The sequence below is a fragment of the Pleurodeles waltl genome, chromosome 7, assembly GCF_031143425.1.
Source record: "Pleurodeles waltl isolate 20211129_DDA chromosome 7, aPleWal1.hap1.20221129, whole genome shotgun sequence".
Taxonomy (NCBI): Eukaryota; Metazoa; Chordata; class Amphibia; order Caudata; family Salamandridae; genus Pleurodeles; species Pleurodeles waltl.
Window position 1 is genome coordinate 581,591,051 of NC_090446.1, and position 23,313 is coordinate 581,614,363.

Below are 23,313 nucleotides of genomic sequence, written 5' to 3' on the forward strand. Positions count from 1 at the left end.
CACTTACCACTGACATTCGCGAGGAGCTAGATTGGCCTCTCACTAAGGAGGAAATAACGACAGCGATCCATTCCCTCAGAACATCGAAGGCTCCTGGTAGTGACAGCTTTCCTGCAGAGTTTTATCGCAGATACGCTGACATAATAGAAGATAAACTCCTAGAAGTCTATGGGGACTCATTCCAACAAAGTCGGCTCCCCCCACCAGGTGTGAGGCTATTCTATTCATGGTACCTAAGCCAGGAAAGGACCCCACTATACCATCAGCATGTAGGCCAATTTCCCTCCTAAACCTCAATGGCAAGCTGTTGAGAAGTGTTTTAGTCTCTCGTCTTCTTCCTCATCTTTCATCATTAGTTCACTCCGACCAATCCGGGTTAATTCCTAGACACAGCACTCTACATAACTTATGCCGATTGGCCCATGTTTATCATTCCACACAATCCATCCCAGAGGAAATGGCCCTAGTGTTCCTTGACTTAGAACAGGCCTTTGATTTCCTGCACTGGCAAAAACTGTGAGATGTGTGGAAGAAATTCAACATTGGCCCCGTCTATATACATTGGGTCCAACTCCTCTACACAAACCATGTGCCCTGGTGAGAACTGGCAAGGTAGTGTCAACGGTTTTTGCTCTTGGCAGGGGGACACGACAGCGGGGTCCTCTCTTGCCACTTTTATTTGAGCTGGCTTTAGAGCCACTGGCTGAAAGTCTTCAAACATTGTATGCATGGGGCGTTCCAACTGGGGAGACCACTCATGTAGTCTCCCAAGTGCTGACAACATCCTGGTATATCTCCGTAGTCCATCCGAATCAATGCCTCTTCTTATGGCAGTGCTGCAGGACTTTGAGAAAATGTTAACCTTGGGAGTCCATCCCTCCAAATCTAAATTACACCCCCTGGATTCCTTGTCCAGTCAGCCTCGAGAGGACCTCCCTTCCTTGATGATTCCCTGGGAGATTACTGATGTGCAATATTTGTAAATTCGACTGGCACCCACGACACAGTCTTTCAACAATCTCCATATAGGGAGAGTGATATCAGGACTTCAGGCCTCTATAGAATTCTGGCGAGAATTGCCCTGTCTCTTATGGGAAGAATTGCCATAACCAAAATGCTTTTACTCCCTTGCTGCCTGTACACTCTTAAAGGCTCGTTTTATATGATTCCTGGGGAATACTTCAAGAAAATAAACAGCACTATCACTGATTTGTTAGGGGCAGACACACGGAGACATGTTAGTCTCTCCGCCCTGCAACGTTCATGGGGAAAGGGGGACTGGAGGTCCCTAATATGGAGCTATACTATATGGCGGTGCATCTCCAGCAAGCCTTCTCCTGGCTATCCCCAGAGGATTCCTGGGAGAAGACCCTATTGGGAGGCTCCTATGTAGATGGAGAGCTACCGAACTTCCTGATGTGCAGATCCGAAATTCGTCCAAACTCTCACTACTTGATACGTGCTGTCAAGAGGGCTATTAGCAAGGCCCCATATATGCCCATATGGTCTCTACAACCATTTTGAAAAATTGTGCAATCTATGTCCATCCAACGATGGAAAGAGGGAGGTTGCACTACCCGAGACGTTCTCTACCCCGAGGGCAGCTTCATTACAATGGTGGAAGCATTTGACGCATTCCGTGTTGGGCTGGAACAATTTCTGAAATACAGCAACATTTCTGTGATGGCGAGAGAGCTCTAGCTTAGCTTTCCGGATGCCCCTCCCTGTTCCATTACGCTATCCACTTTCCTGATGGTGGTAGGGAGATGATGTCTCATCTCTCACATGTATCGCGTGTTACGCGACAACTTGACGAGCCCCAAACTGTCTGCTCAGGCTCGGTGGGAGGCAGTAGTTCCAGAAGCCCTTTCTGAGAAAGATTGATAAAGTATTCACACCGGGGTGTGATTAGCCAGTCCCAACGCTCGTTTCAAACTGACGCTATATCATTTCCTTCACCAGACATATCTTTTACCACTGACACTCCATACAATCTACCCTGTGCGTTCTGATAACTGTCCCTGGTGCCTTGTCCTCTATGCACCCTTCCTACACATGGTGTGGGACTGCAGAGCTTTGTCCCCCTACTGTAGACAAATACTTGATGAGGTTAAATAGGACCTTCGGGTGGAAGATCCAATTAATGATACAGCATGTAATATTAAGCCATTTACCTGCTTTGGCAAACAAAACGCTCAGCAGAAAGTTCATTCTCCTTTGCTTGATGCTGGTGAAGTGTGAATAGCCATTCACTGGCTCTCACCTGAACCCCCCAATCACATGACATGGTTAAGAGATGTAAATAAATGGGCCACAGCGGAAGAACTCCGCATGAAGCAGGTGCGCACAGATAATAAATTAGAAGAAGACCTTCGGGAATGGGCAACCATATTACATGATCTAAATCATCATCCAGAGGATCTTTCATCAACTTTGAACCCAGATGACTATCTTCTACTGCTATGTCTTCCACGTGACCTACCGGCAGTTATAGGTAACCCCCCCCTTAATTGCCATTCCATCCTATCTTTCCCTACATACACACCACAGGACACAGATGCACAAGTTCAGTATGGGAGTTTTAAATATAGTTAACTATTGTTTGATTTTGTTCACATGTTAGACTTCACAGCCTTAGGGTGGTCATCCCCCAATGTTTTGCACGCCTCCCTCCATTTTTCTGAACCGGTTTGTGCTGGTTTTAGGACTCTGCACACTTTACCACTGCTGACCAGTGCTAAGGTGCATGTGCTCTCTCTCCTAAGCATGGTAACATTGGTTCCTCCTCAATTGCCATATTTAATTTACTTGTAAAACCCTAGTAAAGTGCGCTAGAGAGGCCCAGGGCTTGTAAATTAAATGCTACTAGTGGGCCTGCAGCACTGGTTGCGCCACTTAAATAAGTAGCCCGTGAAACATTGTCTGTGCTGTATATGCCGTTTTACTGCCACTTCAACTTGACATTTAAAACTATTTGCCAAGCCTTAAGCTCCCCTTTTTCTACATATAAGTCACCCCTAAGAGAGGCCCTAGGTAACCCATAGGACAGAGTGCTAAGTAAGTAAAAGACAGGGCATGTGCTTAAGTGTTTTTCATGTGCTGGTAGGGGAAAACTCACAACTTTGTTTTCCACTACTGTGAGGCCTGCTCTTCTCTATAGGCCAGCATTAGAACAGCCCTATATACTTTTAAGTGGTAGATTCTGATCTGGAAGGAGTAGCCCTGTCATGGTTAGTATGGCCAGAATCCTGCTTACTGGTGAAATTGGATTTAATATTACTATTCTAGAAGTGCCACTTTTAGAAAGTGAGTATTTATCTGCATCTACTGCTATCTGTGACTTACAACCGGTCTCCAATTCACATATGGTTTGTGCTGGTTGACAGCTCCCCTTGTGCATTTCATCCAGACAGCCATAAACACAGGACACTCAGCCACATCTGCATTCATCTATATACTGAATGGGTCTCCCTGGGCAGGAAGGGGGGGGGGGACTCTCTCTTACACTTCAAAGGCCAGTGGTTAGCCCTCACACAAAGGACTGATAACCCGCCACAGGGATCCTCGCTGACAGGGCTGGGCTGAAAGGGAAACTTGTGCACTTCAAAACCACTCTTTGAAGTTTCCCCCCCACTTTAAAGGCACATTTGGGTGTATGTATACTGTGTCTCTGACCCCACCAAATCAGACACTTCTGGATCTACACCTGGACTCTGTCAAAGGGACTTATCCGAATTGCTATGCTCAGAATGACTGCTGCCCTGCTTAGTGCCCTGCTGCCTGTTGGCCTCTGACTCTGCTGGAAGGACTCTGCCTTTCCAAAAAGTGCTCTCCAAGGGCTTGGATTGAACTTGCTTCCTGTTCTGAAGTCTCAGGGTCACAAAGACTTCACTCCAGAGAAGAAAATCCTAGTGCATCGGAAAATCAGCGCAATGCCTGCAGAAACCCAATTTCTAACAATATGTATCAGTCTGCTGATGTCTAGATAAATTCGATCTAGGATTTATACAACTGTTGCATGATATGTACATCCCGCACGCTGCGGTTTAGTTAGAAAAAAAATCGATAAAAAAATTGTAAACAAAAAACAAAAAATAACGCATTAATACTGCAGCCAGTGGTTCCTTCCCAGGGGGTAGATGAGGAATCAACTGAGGGTGAGTTTTGTGGCATGAAGAGCCCTTGATGAGAGTCATAATTACACCTTATGCAGATCAAGACCCGCCCCCCACCACTGTGATGTGCTGAAGAGATGGGACCCAGTCATGACAGCTGTAGGTCCAGGGTTCATAGAGCACAGGTGGCCCTAATAGGAACACCAAGGGGGCGTTACAAATGAGGAGCAAAGAGTGAGCAAACATGAGAGAAGCACAGGGCTAATCAAGAAGGCAAAGAGAGGACATAGAAGAATGAATAAGAAACATAGGTAAAGGAAGACAGAGGCTCTAGATAGAGAAGAACAGATGGCCAGCACTAGGAGGAGCAAACTGGGCCTCTAATCAGATGAGCACAGAGTGGCCCAAATGAGAACCACAGAAGGATCTCATCTCGGAGTACAGAGTGGTGCTAATGTGGAGTACATAAGTGCCTCTTGTGCCTCACCAGTACCTGCTGCCTGCTCCAATGCAGCCCCACTCCCCTGAAACCCTTTCCCTCCATCTACACCATCCGTTTCCATGTGGCTTTTCTCCACTGGTATCTGTTTCTTTACCTCTCCTTTGGTATCCGTCCATTCCTATGTATGGATTGACAGCCCACTAGCATCTCTCTTAGCATCTGTACCAACTGCTTCTACAAGACGCCTCCACCTCCAGTAAGTACTTCTACCTCTGTGCCCTTGGCTACTCTAGTTCCCCTTAGAAACACACTCACCCCAGGAGACTCTCGTCTAAGGATTTGATTTATCCCTTGTACTCTCTGGAAGATGTCCTGACCTTGATACTGGTGCTCATCTTAGTAACACAAATCTCCTTTTGGGTACTTGTTCAACACACCAGGTTACTCTCCCCTTCCCCAATAACTGGTATCTATTACCTTCCTCTTGTACAGGTTTAACCCTATCAAATTCCAGGCACCCAGCTTAGTTACTTTTCCTCACCCCATCCACAAGCCGATCTCAGGACCAAAGCCCTCAAAACACCTTTTAATTGTCTAACATTACACCCTCCTCAGTACCTTTCCCACTCCAATTACGGTTTGTCTATTTGCCTCCATCATAATCTGCTTCCCACACACCTGTGTTACATGATATCCCCACTGTTTACTTGCACCATCCTCTATAGTACCTGTTTCCTCTGTGACACTTCTCCATATTAAAGTCACTGGCAAAGAAAGTGGTAAGCACAGCAAGGAGATCCGTCAGCACAGTCAGGCACCAGGGCTGCTATGGGCAAAAGGGACATAGTAAGAATTAAATGAACTTATCCACCTACTCATTGCAAGGCACAAATGTCAGCCTGCTATACGGAGAAACACACTACTGGTCTTGTCATACCGACCATGCTTTATAAAGTATAGAACCCAATCTGCAATACATAATATACAACTCAGCCATACTGCACACAGCCCATCAAGCTAAAAACAGTTAAAAAGCCCAACCTCAAAAGCACAAAGCTAACAGAATAGTGTGCCAAATTCACACAAAAAATGCACAAACTCATTGCCATACATACATAGTATCAAATCATATGTCCAACTCATACAACCACGATGTATTATCTTTTATTAGGCTATGCCGTTTTCCTGTTATGTAAATCAACTACAAATTAAACAGCTGCAATGCACAATTATTAGGAGAGGGCATAAGAACACATGGGAGATGATAAACACAGCCTCTAGTTCACTCACCCATGAGAAATGCATTTCATATCCTCATTGCAGACTCCTGAAGTGACAAACCTGTTTGATGCTTGCACTGTCCAAGATCTGGTCAATCAGCCGCAGCAGAAATTGAGGGATGTCAACCTCCTGACAGAAGTTGTGCAGCAGATCTGAGTCACACTTGGTAGCCAAAAGGTTTCCCACAACATGAAGTGCAGGTCGCAGGTGAGCTGCCCCCTCCAGCATGCCATCTAACACCTGAGAAAAGTATGAGAGAGAGCACAGAGTTAAAGCATAAATTGTCCTCTGTGAAAACATACGCAGAGTCAGTCAATTCACAATTATCAACCACCAGCAGGAAATGGCACAACGAAGAACTAACAGAAATACAGACAAAACACTCCTGGTCACAAGACATATGGCACCTGGTAAAACTTCAATGGCAAGTTTGGGTGCAGAAACAGACAAAGAATTACAGCTACAGGCAGAGATACTGCACCACTTGAATGACAACCAGCACTTCAACAACTCCTCTGTCATACAAAGGGATGCAGGAATACAACACAAACTGCCTTTCTTAGAGGCACTGGAAAAGCATCTCAGGTGTTGCAGGCCAATCAGCAGGTAATATTCACTCCTGCCTTGATGCAGATTTACCTGCTAGGCAACGTTTTCAACCTCAGAAACAGGATTCCCCATTTATGAATAACCTCATGCCCAAGAATCTTCCAAGATCCTGGAACTTTAGGAAATTACCTAGTAGTATCAAGAGTGAGACTGCTTGCGTTCCCACTTTTCAGTATGTGAAGTACTCGGTCAGAGATGGAAAACTGGGCCTGTCAAAGTTTCCTTACCTCTCTAGATAGTTGGTTACTTAATTAAGCCTAAGCTCACGGGAAACAGTATGATGGCTGAAGCAGATATCGTAACATAATCAAAATTACAAACTACCAGGCCAGTTTATTACTGAAAACGAAATAACACATTTTAAAAATAGTCTACTAAAACTGAGAAGAACTGTCGTAGTTTCAATTCTCTAACAAACTGTTAAAGCAATAACGCACATTATCATTTTAGGGTATGGCCTTATTTAATGGATCCTACTCTGGTTTGTTTCTGCTCATGCTACAGAGGAACAAGTCTTCTCCTTCTTAGGGTTTCCCAGGAATTTACAATTGTGTAACTCTACTTCTGAAGGTGCCAGAAGCACTGAATCAGTGGACCTCTGTGAATGGGTAGTAGACGTAGGGCCTGATTTAGAGTTCGGCAGAGGGGTCACTCCGTTAAAAAAAGGTGACAGATATCCTGTCCGCCCTATTACAAGTTCCATAGTCTATAATAGAACTGTAATATGGCGGCCAGGATATCCGTCACGTTTGTGACAGAGTACCCCCCTCCGCCAAACTCTAAATCAGGCTCTAAATCTGTAATGCCAGGCAGATGAACCAGGTTCACTAAATGGACCTTGTGGTCCCATATATGAGTTCTAGATACAAGAGCACAGAGGCTGCCCAGGTGCTGGTTTCAAAGGGTAGCCTGATGTGGCTCTCCCTTTACTACTCTTCCAATACTCAGGCCCACGACTGATAAACGCTTTTGACAGCCAGACTGCGTGTAGGGAGTGCATAGGGCATCAAAGGGGATTTGCATGACTATCAGTGGTTTTTAATGGATTACTAGGAGTCACTTCCCAGGTACCAGGTGTACCAACAGCATATCACCAGGTTTGGGTCAGCCTCCAGGAGATGTTGTGCAAAGTTCAAAAACTTTGGTGCCAGCCGATCAGGTTGACATGCACATTAGAATGTTTTTGCCCCTAACAGAGTGTCAGTGGCTGGTTTGGTTTGATCTCCTTCGTGTATTCCACCAACCAGGATAAAACAGCTCCATAAGAGGAATTTACTCTAATGCTTCTGGCAGATTCCAGCTACAGATTATCCTCCACTTTCTTGGAGAAGTTGCCTGGGAAGGAAAAATTGTGGATTCTCTCAAGGGAGGAAAGCAAAAATGAATGGGTAGGGTTACTAGCCCATTTGCTTGTTCTGGCAGGCCACTATCTGCTATTTGAGACAAAAAGCCGTTGACAGAGTACACTCACATGCACAGTTTTAGATTTAGGGAAAGTTGGTGCTTCTTAGCATCTCATTTGGACAGATCTGTGGCAGTTCGAAAACAACTGTCACAATCCACTCAAATACTGAAAACAACACTGTGGACAACTGAGTCTGGTGACCAGGAGCGTAGAAGGCAGTGGAGTAGTGCAATAGTTGGAAGAATCACGGTTCTTACACTACTAATCTCTTAAACGATAGCAGTGTAAGTGCTACAGCAGTCTATAGTCAGAATGGTATGCTAGAAGAAGCTTTACTTGATCTAGATGTGTTGAGAGTAGAAAAACATCAGCCTTCTCTATTATTTTGCTCATGAACTGAACTAGTGTGATTCAGATGTCATTCCTGAAACAACCTTTAAAAGTTACAAGTGTTCATTTGGTATTAGACCAGAAAGTATTAAAGAGTGATTAAATTACTACCTCTGTGGTTTAGTACACCTAGTCCTTTTCTGTTGCATTTTGAAACCTTGTTGCATTCAATTAACTGTTTTCCTCCAAGGTTCTAGATAAGCAAACTATTAACTATTTGTATTAGCCACTCTAAAATAATTTATAATCTATCCACTCTCCAAGCAACACATAGGAGAAGCACTACAAACCACTAAATCTATCTATGAAAAATAATATATTAAGCTAGCAGAAAAGCCAGGGCAATACATTTATTAAGAATATTTCTGTAAAAGGTGGCTTGGACATCAGAATGTAATAACCTGCTCATATGGAAGATAAAGATAGAAACCACTCGTAAGCTCCAATAGCCAAAACAAGAATGTCGAGGTGCTTCACGGTAGTGTCTGTCTTGCTCCCTGATAGCACTCAACTCTATAGCTTGTTACCTCCATTCTTCCTCCCTATTATTAAGTCTATGTTCTAGTCATTTTAATCCTCTTTAGTGGTAACTGTAATTTTCTCCCTAATCCCATTACGCACACTCCACACTCATGCCCAGTTATCCTAATCACACTTGCCAGTATTCAAAAGGGTGCTTGGTAGCATTTGGATCACTCATAATTATCCCATCACACTCAATGGTATGCCATCTTTCTTTACCCCTCTCCCCAGTAACCAAGGTGTGCATGTCCCTTCATTCTTAACTGAGTTTCTCTTCATCACCTCATTGCTCATTTCCCACCCTCATGTCCGTCTCTCCAGTATTCCCACACAGCGCCCACCTTCCAAACACTTTATAGTCCCACCTGAGTGCAGGAGTCTTGCAGACGAAAGCTTATTCGCTGGATAAAGGCAGGGTCCCCCAGTAGAGTCAATGGGGTCGTCAGCTGCAGGTTTGAGGGCTCTGTGGCATCAATCAGATGTCGCCACTCATCATCACTGTCCACTTCCTAGAATAGTTAGAGCAAGAGTTAATAAAAGGCTGTTTTAGGCAGAGTCACACAAAGACTTGACACTTACAAAAACAAATATTATTACACCATAGATCCTGGATGGTAAACAGTCAATTTCTCACCTCATTCTCCAGGTCCACATGCTCAATGCTGCGTCTCCCTCGAGCGCTGCCAGATCCAGAGGTCTTAGAGACCATTCTGCCCCCAACTTCCACCTCTGGGAACTCCCGGTCGTAGTCGCGGCTGATCTGGTGCTCCCTATCAAGAAAGGTAATGGATGAGACACTCCAGTGAACCACTTCATACTCGAAACACAAATTTTTCAGACGTGAGGGTGGTGCACTATAGGAAAAGGGGGGATTTACATAAGTAGGAAGGAAAGATATACAGAGGAGTGTGGAGAATTCTAAGTCCTATAATCTAATGGTTCATATTTAGCATTGGAAGGTCTAGGGGAATCCTGGACAATATCAACTTTGTTTCGGCTTGGTACTCTACGAGTTTTAGACGTTTCCTTCATTAAGAATTGTGCAGTGGGTGGCCTCACTGCCAACTGGCCTGGGATAGGCCAGTCGTGCTAATCACAGATCAAGCACACTATGCAGCCTAGGAGGTAGTTTGTGCCGACAGTTAACTGTTATTCACGGTAAGCCCTTATTTAAAGTGCACCCGCTACCTCCCCCTTCCCTGCCAAGCATTGTACCATTGTTAATATTGTGGGCCACCCCCAACAACAGGTTTTGAAGAGGTTCCTGCATCAATGTCCCTCTGACAATTAGGGATGGACACAGAGTTAAGGGATTTAGGGGCCAGATGTAGGTAGCTATCAGATTGCGAGTTGCAATTTGCGAGTCATAGCGACTCGCAAATTGCAACTCGCAATCCGAGATGCAGAAAGGTGTCTCAGACACCTTCTGCGACTCGCTATGGGGTCGCAAAGACCCACCTCATGAATATTCATGAGGTGGGTCGCAGTTTGCGACCCCATAGCGAGTCTAGGCACTCACGGGGATGGTGGCCTGCTGGAGACAGCAGACAACCATGTCCGTGACTGCTTTTTTAATAAAGCAGTAATTTTTTTTCTCTTTGCAGCCCGTTTTCCTTAAAGGAAAACGAGCTGCAAAAAGAAAAAAATCCGAAATTTCCTGCTCTGAAAAAATGTTTTTGTGGGCATTCACAAACCCCTTCCCTTTTGCGAATGAGTTACCATCCACTTCAAGTGGATGGTAACTGCGAGTTGATTTGCGACCGCTTTCGCGGTCACAAATCAACTCTACATCGCGATGCGGTCGCAAATAGGAAGGGAACACCCCTTCCTATTTGCGAGTCGGAATCACATTTTGCGAGTCGGTACCGACTCGCAAAATGAGACTCTGCATCGCGGAAGCCCATTTGAGCCTCGCAAACTGCGTTTTTCGCCGTTTGCAAGGCGCAAAAGGCTACCTACATCTGGCCCTTACTCTGCTAATGTTTGCTGTAGAGCAGGGAGAGCTAAACGGTTTGCTGAACCCATAGAATAATCTATCACTGCTCCAAAAAAAAATAAGATCCTGTTACAGCGGTAGTCCAGGTTTAATTTAAAAATTGCTAAATCCACTGTTGTGAAGAGTTCTATAGAATAAATAAAGATAATGACAAAGGGTCTCTTGACAAATCTCCGGAGACTAAGCTTTCAAGAGCCTATTGGCCAGATATGGGGCACTTTGTTTTTCTGAATGTGGAAATGAGCACCCTCAACTGACAATAAAAACTACAGAAGCAGATCTGGCCAAAGATCAAGCAACTCCAAAGCCTCTCAATTGGAAAACGAAATGAGGTATCCAGAATATCTAATTAAGGAGAAACTAATTCAGGTAGTAAAGTTATAGCATCTACTTGAACAGGTCCAGATATGTGGGGTACAAGAAGTACTTAGAATCAGATCTAGGCCTTTTAACATTCACTGGAACCAGTCTAACAACTTCTAAAACGCTCTGGAGAAGACTTCTGAAATGAAATCGACATTACAAAAGAACCCCCTTGCCAGACTCCGATCTTGCTTTTTATTAAATGTAGGTCACCCCTAAGGTAAGCCTTAGTAGCCCAGCAGGCTTGATACTAAAAAGGACATGTTGAATTTAAACTTTAGATCTTCTGACACAGAACATTTCAAAATTTCTGTTTTTACTTGAGGAAGCATGGTGGCCTCATTTGCTAACATCAAGCCACACTAGCCCACGCACCAAGTGTTAACTTCCATTTGGGACCATCAAGTACTGTACTTTAAGGTATCAAATTAATCTGTACATTAAATCTGACTTGGTGCTGTAGTCAGATTTTAAGTAATTTTAAAGCAAAAGTGACTTTAGAAAGTCACCACTTTGTTGTCCAAACAGCTGGTAGCTCTTTCTCACTATCTGCAGCAAATAGACACCTGATATAGCCTGCTGCCCTCCTGCTAAGAGGTGTGAAATACTCTCATGAATAGGGAACAAAGACTAGGGATGTGGCCAAAGATGGCCCGGCTTCAACGAGGCTACCACCTCTGACACGCAAATGCAAGTCTCACTACAACCTGTCCTTCTTTTTGTGTAGGTAGACAGGCTGGCATCTCCTATAATGGATGAAGAACTGTTAAAGAAACAGTTTTCTAAGAGAAGTGGCTCATAATGCTGGGTACAACCCATGGGTGTGCCCAGGGCACCTCACAGGGAAAGAAGGCTTGCACCATCTTGGATTTGGGTTGAGAAAGTTGTCCTGAGATTGTTTGGTGGCCAGATACCCAGGAAGTGATGTAAAGTGGGAAGGATTGTCTTGTGGGGACTTTTGCCTCCACTGGCTAGAGTCCTCCCTTCCCACAAAGATGGCATAAAGGTGGCACCCCAGACACACAGGCTTCAGATCACTACTGGACTGGAATGAAGATAGGAGGAGTGCCCTGCTGCTCTCAGGACCCAGCAAAGAGCCTGCACCAAACACTGAATACGGAACTTAAGGGACCTGCAAAGAGGACAGTGCCTGCTATGCCCACTCGTGGAAAAGAGCTCCACTTGTGCTAGGGATGGAAAAAATGATTCCAAGGGCAAGTTGGTTAGTCGCCTTTTCAGCACCAAGGTCACCAACGCTGGAAGAAGCCTGTACTCTGAGAGCTCAGGTCCCCAGGTACACCTGACTGCTAGCGGTTTTCTAAGTGCTTGCTGGGTGATCGAGTCTTGACCTACTCAATAAGTCAAAAATCCTGTGGGACCCATGGATGATGTCAGAGTGGACTCTGGTTGCCCTGAAAGAAAGAAACACTCGCCTAGAATCAACTGCTGAAGACAAATGGAACCAAAAGACCAGATGATCAGTGGTAAGTGGACCTGCAATGGACTTCCTCCTCTGCCCTGCTGCAGCATCGGAGATTGAGAACCGAGGCCAGAGCCGGCCCATGATACTTGTGGATACCAGGGGGGGCCCAGGAGCACCGACCACATTTCCAGCATCTCAGCCTCTGGCTTCAGGACCGGTTCTTGTCTGGACCACGTTAAAGGCTGAAAAGACAATGAGGACCCTAAGACTTCTGGCAGGGACAGATAACTGTCTCCCCGGACTCAAGTGACCCCAATGGACCCCACTCTGTTACTGGACCCCAAAATGTGGTGACCCGTTCAAGCTAAAATGATTAGCCGCACTAGCCAGTTGGATAAGAAATGCTCAAATGATTACAACAATTTATTGCATTTTTTTTAAAGAGAATTTACTGACCTTTGAAAAATCATTTTTTATTGATGTTTTTTCGTTTTACTGTCTAATTTTTTTTAGAAAAAAAACAATTAATTTTTTATAAATTGCTGTTGGAGTATAATTGTGTTTTGTCTCTTACTTACCTGTTGTTTTGGTACTTCTAAATGCTTTACACTTATCCCTTTGACTAAGCCCGACTGCTCTGTACTACAGCTACTAGGGGCTGACTTAAGGGTTTTATTAAAGAATCTAACTGGATCAGATAGAGACTGTGATATTATTGCATGGTGAGGTATCACAACCACGCCACATAATAATCCACTTTCCAAAAGGTAACTTGACAGAAAGAGCCTGCAGTTCACTCATACACCTAGCTGATGTTATGAGAAAGACAATTTTCAACATCAGAGGCCTCAATGGACAACTATGCAATGGTTCAAAGGGAGTTTACATCAAAAAACGTGAGGACTAAGTTTAGGTCCCCCAGAGGTATCACAAAGGGTGTTAGAGGAAATAAATGTGGCAAACCTTTCAAAATTCTCATCAAATTAGGTGATTTAAGTAAAAAGGACTGTGCAGCAACTCCAAAAATGCAGAAAGCGTCCATAAGTAGCCCATAACAGTGCCCAAAGTGAGTCTGTGCTGTGACAGGGTTAGAACAAACAACAAAACCTCAGGCAACTTCGCTTGTAATGGGTCATTTTGTTGCATATTGCACCAATCCACACATCTGTCCCTATGACAGGCATACATGATTTTGTGGAAGGGTGCCAAGATGAAATCAACATCCTCCGAGGAAAGTTCACAGGAAGTCAACTGCCGCCACTCAATCTCCAAGCATGGAGATGTAAATTGTGCAGGCCCAGATAGAATACCCTGCCCTGCTCCAGTGACAGAACACCCTATGGAAGTGCCAGCTTGATCGGAGAACACATGTTTGCGCTCAGGAGTTCTGGGAACCACACTCTCCTGGGCCAATCCTCTACCACTAGGATAACTTGGGCCAGGCTGTTCCTGATCTTATTCAGAACTAGGAGCACAAGCAGCAGTGGCAGGAAGGCATATAGGAATCCTGAGCTCCAAACTAGAGGACAGACATCTCCGGAGAGACAGCAGCATTGGAAATGCCAATGCACAAAAGTGCTGACATTGCGCATTGTCAGCGTTGGCAAAAATCTAAGCCAGGGCTATCCCCATTGCTGGAAGATACCCCGTGCCACTATCGGGTGCAAGTGTCATTTGTGATCTGCTAAGAATCGGCGGCTGAGTTCATCTGCGTTTAGCAATCCCACCAGGTGGCTCACCACCAGATATATTCTTTGGTGGTCCATCACCTCCAGAGGTGCAGCGCTTCAAGACAAAAGGTACAAGACCCTGCCCTGGTTGTTGGAATGCCGCATGGCAGTAGTGTTGTATGTGAGTTTCTGCACCAGCCTTCTCTGATGGTTGGCAGGGAGGCTTTCAGCACTAAGCAAATTGCACTCAACTTCAATAAATTGATGGGGATTAAAGTCTCCGCCAGAGGCCTCAGATCTTCACTTATCCCAGATGGCCTCCCCAACAAGTAGTGAAGCATCACTGTCCACCGTCAGCTCTTGATGGGGTAAGGAGAGGGGTCTTGCAATGACCCAATTGTGTGCCCAGTAACCACCACTGTAAGTGTTTTGTTGTCTCCTCTAAAGTCTGGATACAATCCAACATATTCTCCTCAAGCTGTGCCCACTGGAACTAAAGGTTCCGCTGCAGATTCTGCATGTGCCACCCGGTATTTTTGGCCAGCAGAATGAACGAGGCCAACAACCCCAAGAGCCTCTGAGTCATCTGCACTGAGAAACAAGTCAGAGGATGAAAACTCGTGATCATACCCTGAATGTCTTGGACTCTCCACTCTGGGGGAAAGGGACAAACCATACCATATTCAGAATAACTCCGGTGAACGGGAGGTCAGCAAAGGATTTAGGTGAGACTTCGGCATATTGATAGTGAAGCTCCACAATATTACAAAGTTTGCTGTCACCTTGTAGTGGTTGACGACTGCCTTGAGCGAGTCCTCCTTCAACAGTCAGTCATCATATAGGCCAAAACTGGGACCACTCAGACCTCCGAAGGTGTGAGGCAACCACATCCTCATTTACATGAACACCAAGGTGGCATAGGTGAGGCCAAAAGGGGGCACATGCTTCTGGCCCACTGAACTGCAGGCAGCACATGTGGGCCTGCAGAACAGAGATATAGAAATAAATGTCCTACAGGTCAAATGCCACCATCGAGTCTCCAGGATCTAAGGTAGAGAGGCCTAGGCTAGTGAGCATCTTGAATGTGTCCTTTCACTGGAAGGCCCTGAGAAGGTGACAATCCAAAATAGGACAAATGTCTCCATCTTTGCACAAGATGGTAGCAGGAGTAACATCAAGTTCATCTGAGTACTACTTCTAAGCTACCCTCCCTATCAAATCAAATTAGGGTTTATAGAGTGCAACTACTCACCTGAAAGGGTCTCAAGGCGCTAAGGGGGTTTGTCCTCTGAGCTTCAGTTGAAGAGCTAGATTTTAAGGTCCTTACTGAATTGAGGCAGCAATGGTGACTGTCTGAGATGCAGGGGCAGGAAACTCCAGCTCTTTGCTGCGAGGTATGCAAAGGATCTTCCACCTGCCGAGGTCTTCTGCATGTGGGGTACGGTGGCTAGTGCTTGTTGAGCGGACAGGTCTGGTGGGGGAGTAGAAAGTGATGCGTGGTTGAAGTAGGCAGGTCCTATGTCATGGAGGAACTTGTATGCATGGACAAGGAGTTTGAAATTAATTATTTTCTTAATAGGAAGCCAGTGGAGGTCTCTTAGGTGACTGGAGACGTGTTTGCGGTGGGGAATGTCCAGGATGAGTCTGGTGGAGGCATTCTGGATGTGCTGTAGTTTTCTTCAGGTTTTTCTGGGTGTTGCTGGTGTAGAAGGGGTTGCCATAGTCGATTCTACTGGTAACCAGGGCATGGGTTACGGTTTTGGGCAGTCCCGTAGGATCCATTGTAGACCTTCCAGAGAAATTAGAGCATGTGAAAGCAGGAGGAAGCAACATAATTGACTTGGTGAGTCATGGTGAGCGATGAGTCCAGGATGAAGCCGAGAATGCGTGTGCGGTTTGTTGGGGGGGGGGGGGGGGGGGAGGGAGGGTGCAGAGGGTGGGTGGCCATCAGGAGTTGTCCCAGACTGATGTGGATGATCCCAGGATGAGGATCTCGGTCTTGTCAGAGTTGAGCTTGAGGTAGATGTCCTTCATCCAGACAGCGACGACTTTCATCCTGTTGTGGAAATTCTCCTAGCAGTAGTAGGGTTTTCGGTCAGTGAGATGATCAGCTGGGTACTGTTGGCGTAGGAGATTATGTTCAGCCCATGCTTCCTGATGATGGATGCGAGCGGGGCATGTAGATGCTGAAGAGTGTGGGGCTTAGAGAGGAACCCTGTGGAACTCCGCAGCTGATCTCTGTAGGTTCTGACAGGTAAGGTGGGAGTCTGACTCTGTGTGCTGCCAGACAGGAAGGAGCATATCTATTATAGGGCCTTTCCACGGATGCAGGCTGCGTGGAGTCTGGAGCAGAGGGTGAGGTGCGAGACTGTGTCGGAGACGGCCAAGAGGTCTATTAGGATGCAGGCTGCTACATGGCTGTGGTAGAGGGGCATGCAAATGTCATCTGTGGCGGTGGGGGGGGGGCGATCTCCGTGATGTGGTTGCTCCCGAGACCTGATAGGAAGGTGTCCAGTCTGTTGTTGTCCACGATGTACTTATGGAGCTGAGCGTTGACGGCCTTTTTGACGACCTTGGTCGGGAAAGGCAGCAGAGAGAAGGGGCCGTAATTCTTAAGGTCTTGGGGGGGTGGGGGGGGGTGGCCTTGGGGGTTTCTTCAGGAGCGGGCAGATCTCAGCGTGCTCTAAGTCCTCTGGGAAGGTGGCTATCTCTATAAAACAGTTGAGGGTGTGGCAGAGCTCGGGTGTGATGGAGGTGCTTGCTTTACTGAAAATATGGTAAGGGCAGGGGTCCGTAGGGGCTCCGGAGTGGATGCTGCTCATGATGGTGCGGGTCTTGTCTGTAGTGTGGGTGGTCCAGCAGTGCAGGATCTGTGATGGTTCAATGAGTCAGAGCTGGGGGGGGTTGCTGGAGCGTCTTGGGATCTGTAGCAGTCATAAATGTCTTTGATTTTCCGGTGGAAGAAGTTGGCTAGTTTGTTGCAGAGGTCTTGAGATAGAGGGATGATTGCCGTTTCCGATTGGGTTTGGCAAACTCTTTGACCACGGTGAAGAGCTCTTTGGTGTTGTTAGCGGTGGTGCTGATACAGTCCTGCAGGGAGGCTTTTCTGGTGACTCTGCTGAGGTGGCGGTGGGATTTGGTGGCAGCTTTGCAGGCTTGGAAGTCTTCCGGGGACTTGCTGTTCCTCCATTTTTTCTCTAACCATCAGCAGGTGCGCCTGGAGTCCGGGAGTGCGGGGGAAATCCAGCTGGCCTTCTTGAGGTGGTGTTTAGCTAAGGTCTTACGGAGGGGTGCTAAGGTGTTGGCGCATTCAGAGATCCATTGGAAGAAGTTCCATAATGAGATGTTGGCGTCTGTAGTGAGGGGCGGGGTAAACTTGCTGAGGGTATTGGAGAGCTGTTCCTTGGTGATCTGGTTCCATTTTCTGCTTAGGGCTCGGAGTGTGAGGAGGTGGATTGTCAGTGAAGAGATAGTGAAATGGAAGCAGTGGTGGTCAGTCCAGTGAAGTGTCGATGGTGATGTTGTAGCTGGTTGAAAAGATGGCGTTGAGTATGTGTCCAGCGATGTGTGTTGGGGAGGTGACCAGTTGCTTTAGTCCTATTGTGGCAATGTTGAGGTCGCTGAGGAGGCAGTCGTTCGATGAGGCAAGAGCATGAAGATAAATTATGTTGGCGATGGAGTCGCTGAAGGCTGGGTAGGGACGGGTGGCCAGTTGATGAGGATGACACAGAAGGGTGTCTTGGGGGTAGCATGTACCTGAAAATGGAGGTGCTCTTCCGCGTTGGTAGTCAGAGGGAGGAAAGATTAGTATATGATGGCCAGGCTGCTGCCTGGGCGAGATGCCAGTCTTTGCGGAGCAGTTTGTAGTCACTGGGGATGGTGATGTCCGGTTCAGATGCTGGGTTTGTCCATGTTTCAGTGAGAAAGGCGATGTCTAGGCTGGTGGAGTTGAGTAGGTCTCAGAGTTCTACGGCATGTTTGTGGAGGGCATGAATGTTGAGGAGGATGCAGTTAAGGCGCTCCAGGTTGGTGTTTGATGGCTCAGTAGCTGGACGGTCTGGTGCTTGGGGTGGGTTGAGGGAGCAGTGGCAGTAGAGGCAGGAGAACGGTCCAGGGGTGTGTCTGGGTGATGCGAGATGGCAGGCGGCGGAGCGTCCTTTGTTCAGCACGTGGAGGGTCTCTGCGTAGTAGCGTTGGCAGACCAGGGTTTGTAGCGCTGGATGTAGTCCATGTGCGGACGGGTGCCGATGGGCTTGCATTTGGTGTGGCCGCTGTTAAAGAGGGGAGGGAGGCGGGGGCCGATCTGCTGGGAGGCGGGAGGGTTGGTAAGCACTTTGCAGGGAGTGAGGGGGTGTGGCTGCAGGGACACCAGCGGCGGGGAATGGAACACCGGAAACTCAAGGAGAGTGAAAGGCTGAAGGACAGAGAAAGAGACAAGAAAGGAAAGAAGAAATAAAGGCGACAATAAAATATGCAAAAGTAAAAAGAGACAGCAAGATACTTACATGGAGATAGCCGCTAGGATACCAGGCCACCAGGGATGAGGCACAGGCGGGAGCCTCGGGTGGAGATGGGCCTCAAACTGAGAGTCAAGCAGGCTCTCAATTCGAAACGCACCAGAAGCAGCAGCAACAGATGGAGCTGCGCAGGGGAAAGTGAGCAGACGCTGACCAGGAGGTCAGAGGAGTCGCCCTCTCAGTACGCAGCAGCCGCCATTAAGAAGGGGAGGGAGGCGGAGGTCCAGTCAGCTGGGAGGGCAGGAACGCGCTTTGCAGGGAGGGAGGAGGGCTGGCGAGAAACACAGGTAGAGTGAAAGATTGAAGGAGAGAATAAGAGACAAGAAAGAAAAGAAAAAATAAAGATGACTGAAAAATAAGCAGAAGTAAAAAGAGGCAGCAAGATACTTACATGCAGGTGACCACTAGGACACCAAGGATGAGGCGCAGGCGGGGGCCTGTGGGTGGAACTAGGCCTCGAACCAAGAGTCAGGCAGGCTCTCAGTTCGAAACCCGGCAGAGGCAGTATCAACAAGTGGAGCTGCGCAGGGGAGAGCAAGCAGATGCGGACCAGGAGGTCAGAGTCGCTGCCTATTGTCCCTTTGTTCAACAGGGCCTGCACTTTCTAGAGCAAGAGAGACAGGTAGTCCTCGATCATCCACCCTGATGGTGGTGGAAGGTGCAGTGGGATGAAAAGGAATGGGAGGGCATAGCCCTGATGGACAGTTTGAAGGACTCACTTGTCTGATGCGATAACCTGCCAACCTTGGAGGAAATATTGGACCCGGTCTTCAACAGTGTGGCTGTGTGCCGACAGGGACACACTAATGCAGTTTTGTGTCTGCAGATGCTGGAGGGTCAGGGAACTGAGTTCAATGCTATATTTGCTGTCTTGGGGGTTGTCTCTGAGAACAGTGGTCTTGGCCATGAAAAAGAGAGTGGCACGGCCATAAGGCATTGATGAAATTGAAAACTACGACCGTAGCCACAGATATGGGCTACTGTTGATTGAATTGGTTGGTGGGAGCGAAAAGAACCATGGAATGTGATGTGGCCCTTCGCTCCTTATACCATTCCAACACAGAGTTTCCTGTTTTACTGAAGAGGTGAGAGACGTCAAATGGCATGTCAGACATTCCCAGAGAAGCCTGCAAACCTCATCCAGGCGTAATGCAGGAGTGCCACACTGATGCCAATTGTTCAGCCCACGCAGTCTGATGTGTCCACACCACAATGTATTATATATTTTGAAGCATTGCAACTGTTGGACCTGGCCCTTTTTGCAGGGCTATCCCAAACTTTGTCTTCCTCCTATTTGTTCTGGCCTGGTTTTGTTGGCTTTACAACTCTGGGCACTGTACCACTACTAACTGCTGCTAAAGTAAAATGTTCTCTGTCTAAAATGCATTGGCCATTGATTAATCCATGATTGCCATATTGGATTTACTAGTACCCCCCTAGTAAAGTGCACTTTCTGTGCCCAGGGCCTGTAAATCAAATGCCACTAGTGGGTCTGCAGCACTGATTGTGCCACCCACATTAGTAGCACTGTAAACATGTCTCAGACCAGCCTCTACAGTGTCTGTGTGTGCAGTTTTAAACTGCCATGTCAAACTGGCAAGTCCGTCCACTTGCTAGGCCCAAACCTTCCCTTTTATTACCTGTATGTCAACCCTAAGGTAGGCCCAAGGTAGCCCCAGGGGGTGGGTGCAGTGCATTTAAAAGATAAGACATGTACTAGTGCATTTTACATGTCCTGATGGTGAAATACAGGTAATTCTGTTCTTTGCAATTGCAAGGCTATATATCCCATAAGGTAACATGGGGATTGCCTTGAAATATCTTTCAAGTATAATTTCCAATTGGCATCAGATAGAGATATGGAGTTTGGGGTCTCTGAACTCACAATTTAAAAATACGTCTTTTGGTAAAGTTGGTTTTTGAACTGTGAGTTTAAAATGCCACTTTTAAAAAATGGGTGTTTTCTTGCTTAACCATTCTGTACCTTTGCCTGTCTGCTGAATACATGTCTGGGTCAGGTTGACAGTTGGGCTGTTTACTTTAGACAGTCACACAAAGGGAGCTGAGGTGTGCCCTGCATATCCTGATGGCCCATCACCAGTCTGATGGGTCTTCCTGAGCTGGAGTGGTGGGAGGACCTAACACACCTGAATAGGGCTGTACCTATCCTTATACAACGCACCATCCAACCCCCTGGGGTGTGTTTGGGGCCAGGGCAAGGAAAGTCAAAGACAGAAATAGGTATAAGTACTGGATCTCTGACCCCACATAGTTAGAATCCTTCTGGACTGAGGAACTTCTGCCAGGAAGAAGAGCTGCATGCTGCGGGAGGGACTGCCACTCTGCCTGTTGCTTTGTTGTGTTGGCCTGCCACTTGCTGCTTCTGTCCTGGGAATGAAAGGACTGGACTTGGCTTGGCTTTTCACATCCTGCGTCCAATGGTTCTCCAAGGGCTTGGACTGAGTTTGCCTTCTGTTAAGAAGTCTCAAGGACATCAAAGACTTCACCTGAGAGCGTCTGGGCTCTCTGAGAGTCCTGACTTGCCAAACTGTGCCAAATCCAGTTCCTGGGCCCTTGGGAGTGAGTTCTGGTGCAACAAGGAAGAAACTAGTGCACTGACTTCCAGAATGGCTTCAGAACCAGCATCGCTCTCTGACCCCGCACCACTGCCTGCACCAGAGCCGTGGTCCCCGCTGAGTGCAGCCACCTACAATGCAGGCACTATGCTGCTGGAGCACCTCTGAAGTCCCACTGCGGCGTGAGTCCAGAGTGCCATATCACCGACATCCGTGGCACCCAACTCCGCTGCAGCACCTGTGGCCCCGTGATGTGATTCTGACACCACAAAGTTGACGCCTTGCGTATTGACCTGCTGGATTCATCGACCCTGCCTCCTCGTAAGGACCAGACTCCTTGCTGCATTATCTTCCCTGCAACTGTAAGGAACCGACGCCTCACCTCCCCTGCCTAGCAGTAAGGAACCAATGCCTCACTCCCCTGGTGGTAGTTAGGAACTGACGCTGCACCAGCGACGCCTCACCTCCCTGAATCTGTTTCCTCATCGTTTTACGAGGTACTGTAAGCGGGGTCTATATGACTCCGGGGTCAGCCGCGCTCCCTCATGGGCGGCACCGGACTGTTGGAAGTGAGTCCGTCAAGCCATTTTAATGGCCCCAGTTGAAGCTATCATGTTTCTAGGCGCTATACTACATTTAATCTGAAAATTCATATCTTTACTCGTGTATATTAGATGTTTATCACTTTGGTCTGGTTTTACTCAGATAAATACTGGCTATTTTTCTAAACTAGTGTATAGTACTTTTGTGGTGTTTTCACTGTATTACTGTGTGTGTGTACAAACATTTTACATTGCCTCTGAGATAAGACTAACTGCTTAAGCCAAGATACAGAGGAGGTGAGGAGGGATTATCTTAGCTGTGTGCCTCCCTTGCCCTGACTAGAGTGAGGGTCCATACTTGGACAGGGTGGAAACCAGTGCCAACTAGAGGCCCCATTTATAACAGCAACCATTCTGGATACCATGAGTGAGGGACACCCGAAGCTTGTAGAGAACAGCCAGCGAGACTTATGCCACCATGTCCTAAAGGGCATGGCAGTAGCAGCTGAGAAGACAGTTGGCATTTAATGTCCTCAGAAAAAGGCTTGTAGAGGAGAAAACCCATTTATGAAATGTCTATTTCTATTCATGATCCGGTGGAGTGGTAGTGAAGGAATTGGAATTTACTTCACTGGTGGATGCCTATGCCTCCAAACTCTCTGGCGTTGGATGTTGGATAAGAAAGGCTGTGTTGCCCAGTACAGGACGATGGTGACGCCTGTTAACAGGTGGACATGAACATAGTTTACTCGAAGTTCCATAAAGCGTGTCCGATAGGGACCTTGTTAAATAGCAGTGGAGGTTTTTTAGGGGCCTGACCTGGCTGAAGTACTTCAGTTAAAACATTAGTCTTGACCTCTATGTGGGGAGTTTTAAATTTAAGACTTACATCACCCTCCACATAGAGGCACTTTCTTCTATAGCAGGACCATGAATGTGGGGCGGGAGGAGGGGGCATGGGGTTATATCATGTCGGTGTCTGGCGAAATGTAAAGATCACTTGCATCTTAAAGTTCCTCATGCCTGTTATCTTCATAATATTGTAGGTTTTGATTATCCGCTTCATCATAATTCTCATTGTCCAAGTCAGTGTCAAAAAGATTGTGTAAAATATGAAGGCATGGAAAGAAAAGAACTGACACCAGCATGCGGAGGTGGAGCTTATATGAGGCTCCGCTCCTCACTTCCACAGTGGACGGTCCTAGGCACGAAGCTGTGTGACACCACCTACTGGTGAGAAGAAGCAGTGTTTTAAACATTCGAAATCCAGTTTGGTACCTGGGCAATATGCACAAGGTGAGGAATCTGCAGTTAGGAGGATCCATCACAATCTGCATTTTTTGCCAGCTGCAGATGCGTTACCTTTTAAATGTTTTCCAGCTTAAAAAATTTAAAAGGCTTGAGAAGGCTGGTAGAATTCGGTTTTGTGGGCGCTGTAATGATGGCAACTTCATTCTTTCAC

General features: G+C 46.9%; 1 protein-coding gene across 3 annotated transcripts in view; it reads right to left on the bottom strand.

The window, feature by feature from the left end:
• Window positions 1-23,313, bottom strand: part of STK36 (serine/threonine kinase 36) — a 254,800-nt gene that overhangs the window by 169,021 nt on the left and 62,466 nt on the right. For all 3 annotated transcript variants that reach the window (XM_069244414.1, XM_069244415.1, XM_069244417.1), the window contains exons 9-12: window positions 9,399-9,534; window positions 9,130-9,273; window positions 5,899-6,078; window positions 5,286-5,383 (exon numbers count right to left, since the gene is read on the bottom strand). In XM_069244414.1, coding sequence (XP_069100515.1) covers window positions 5,286-5,383; window positions 5,899-6,078; window positions 9,130-9,273; window positions 9,399-9,534 — 558 coding nt within the window. The remainder of the gene's footprint in view (window positions 1-5,285; window positions 5,384-5,898; window positions 6,079-9,129; window positions 9,274-9,398; window positions 9,535-23,313) is intronic.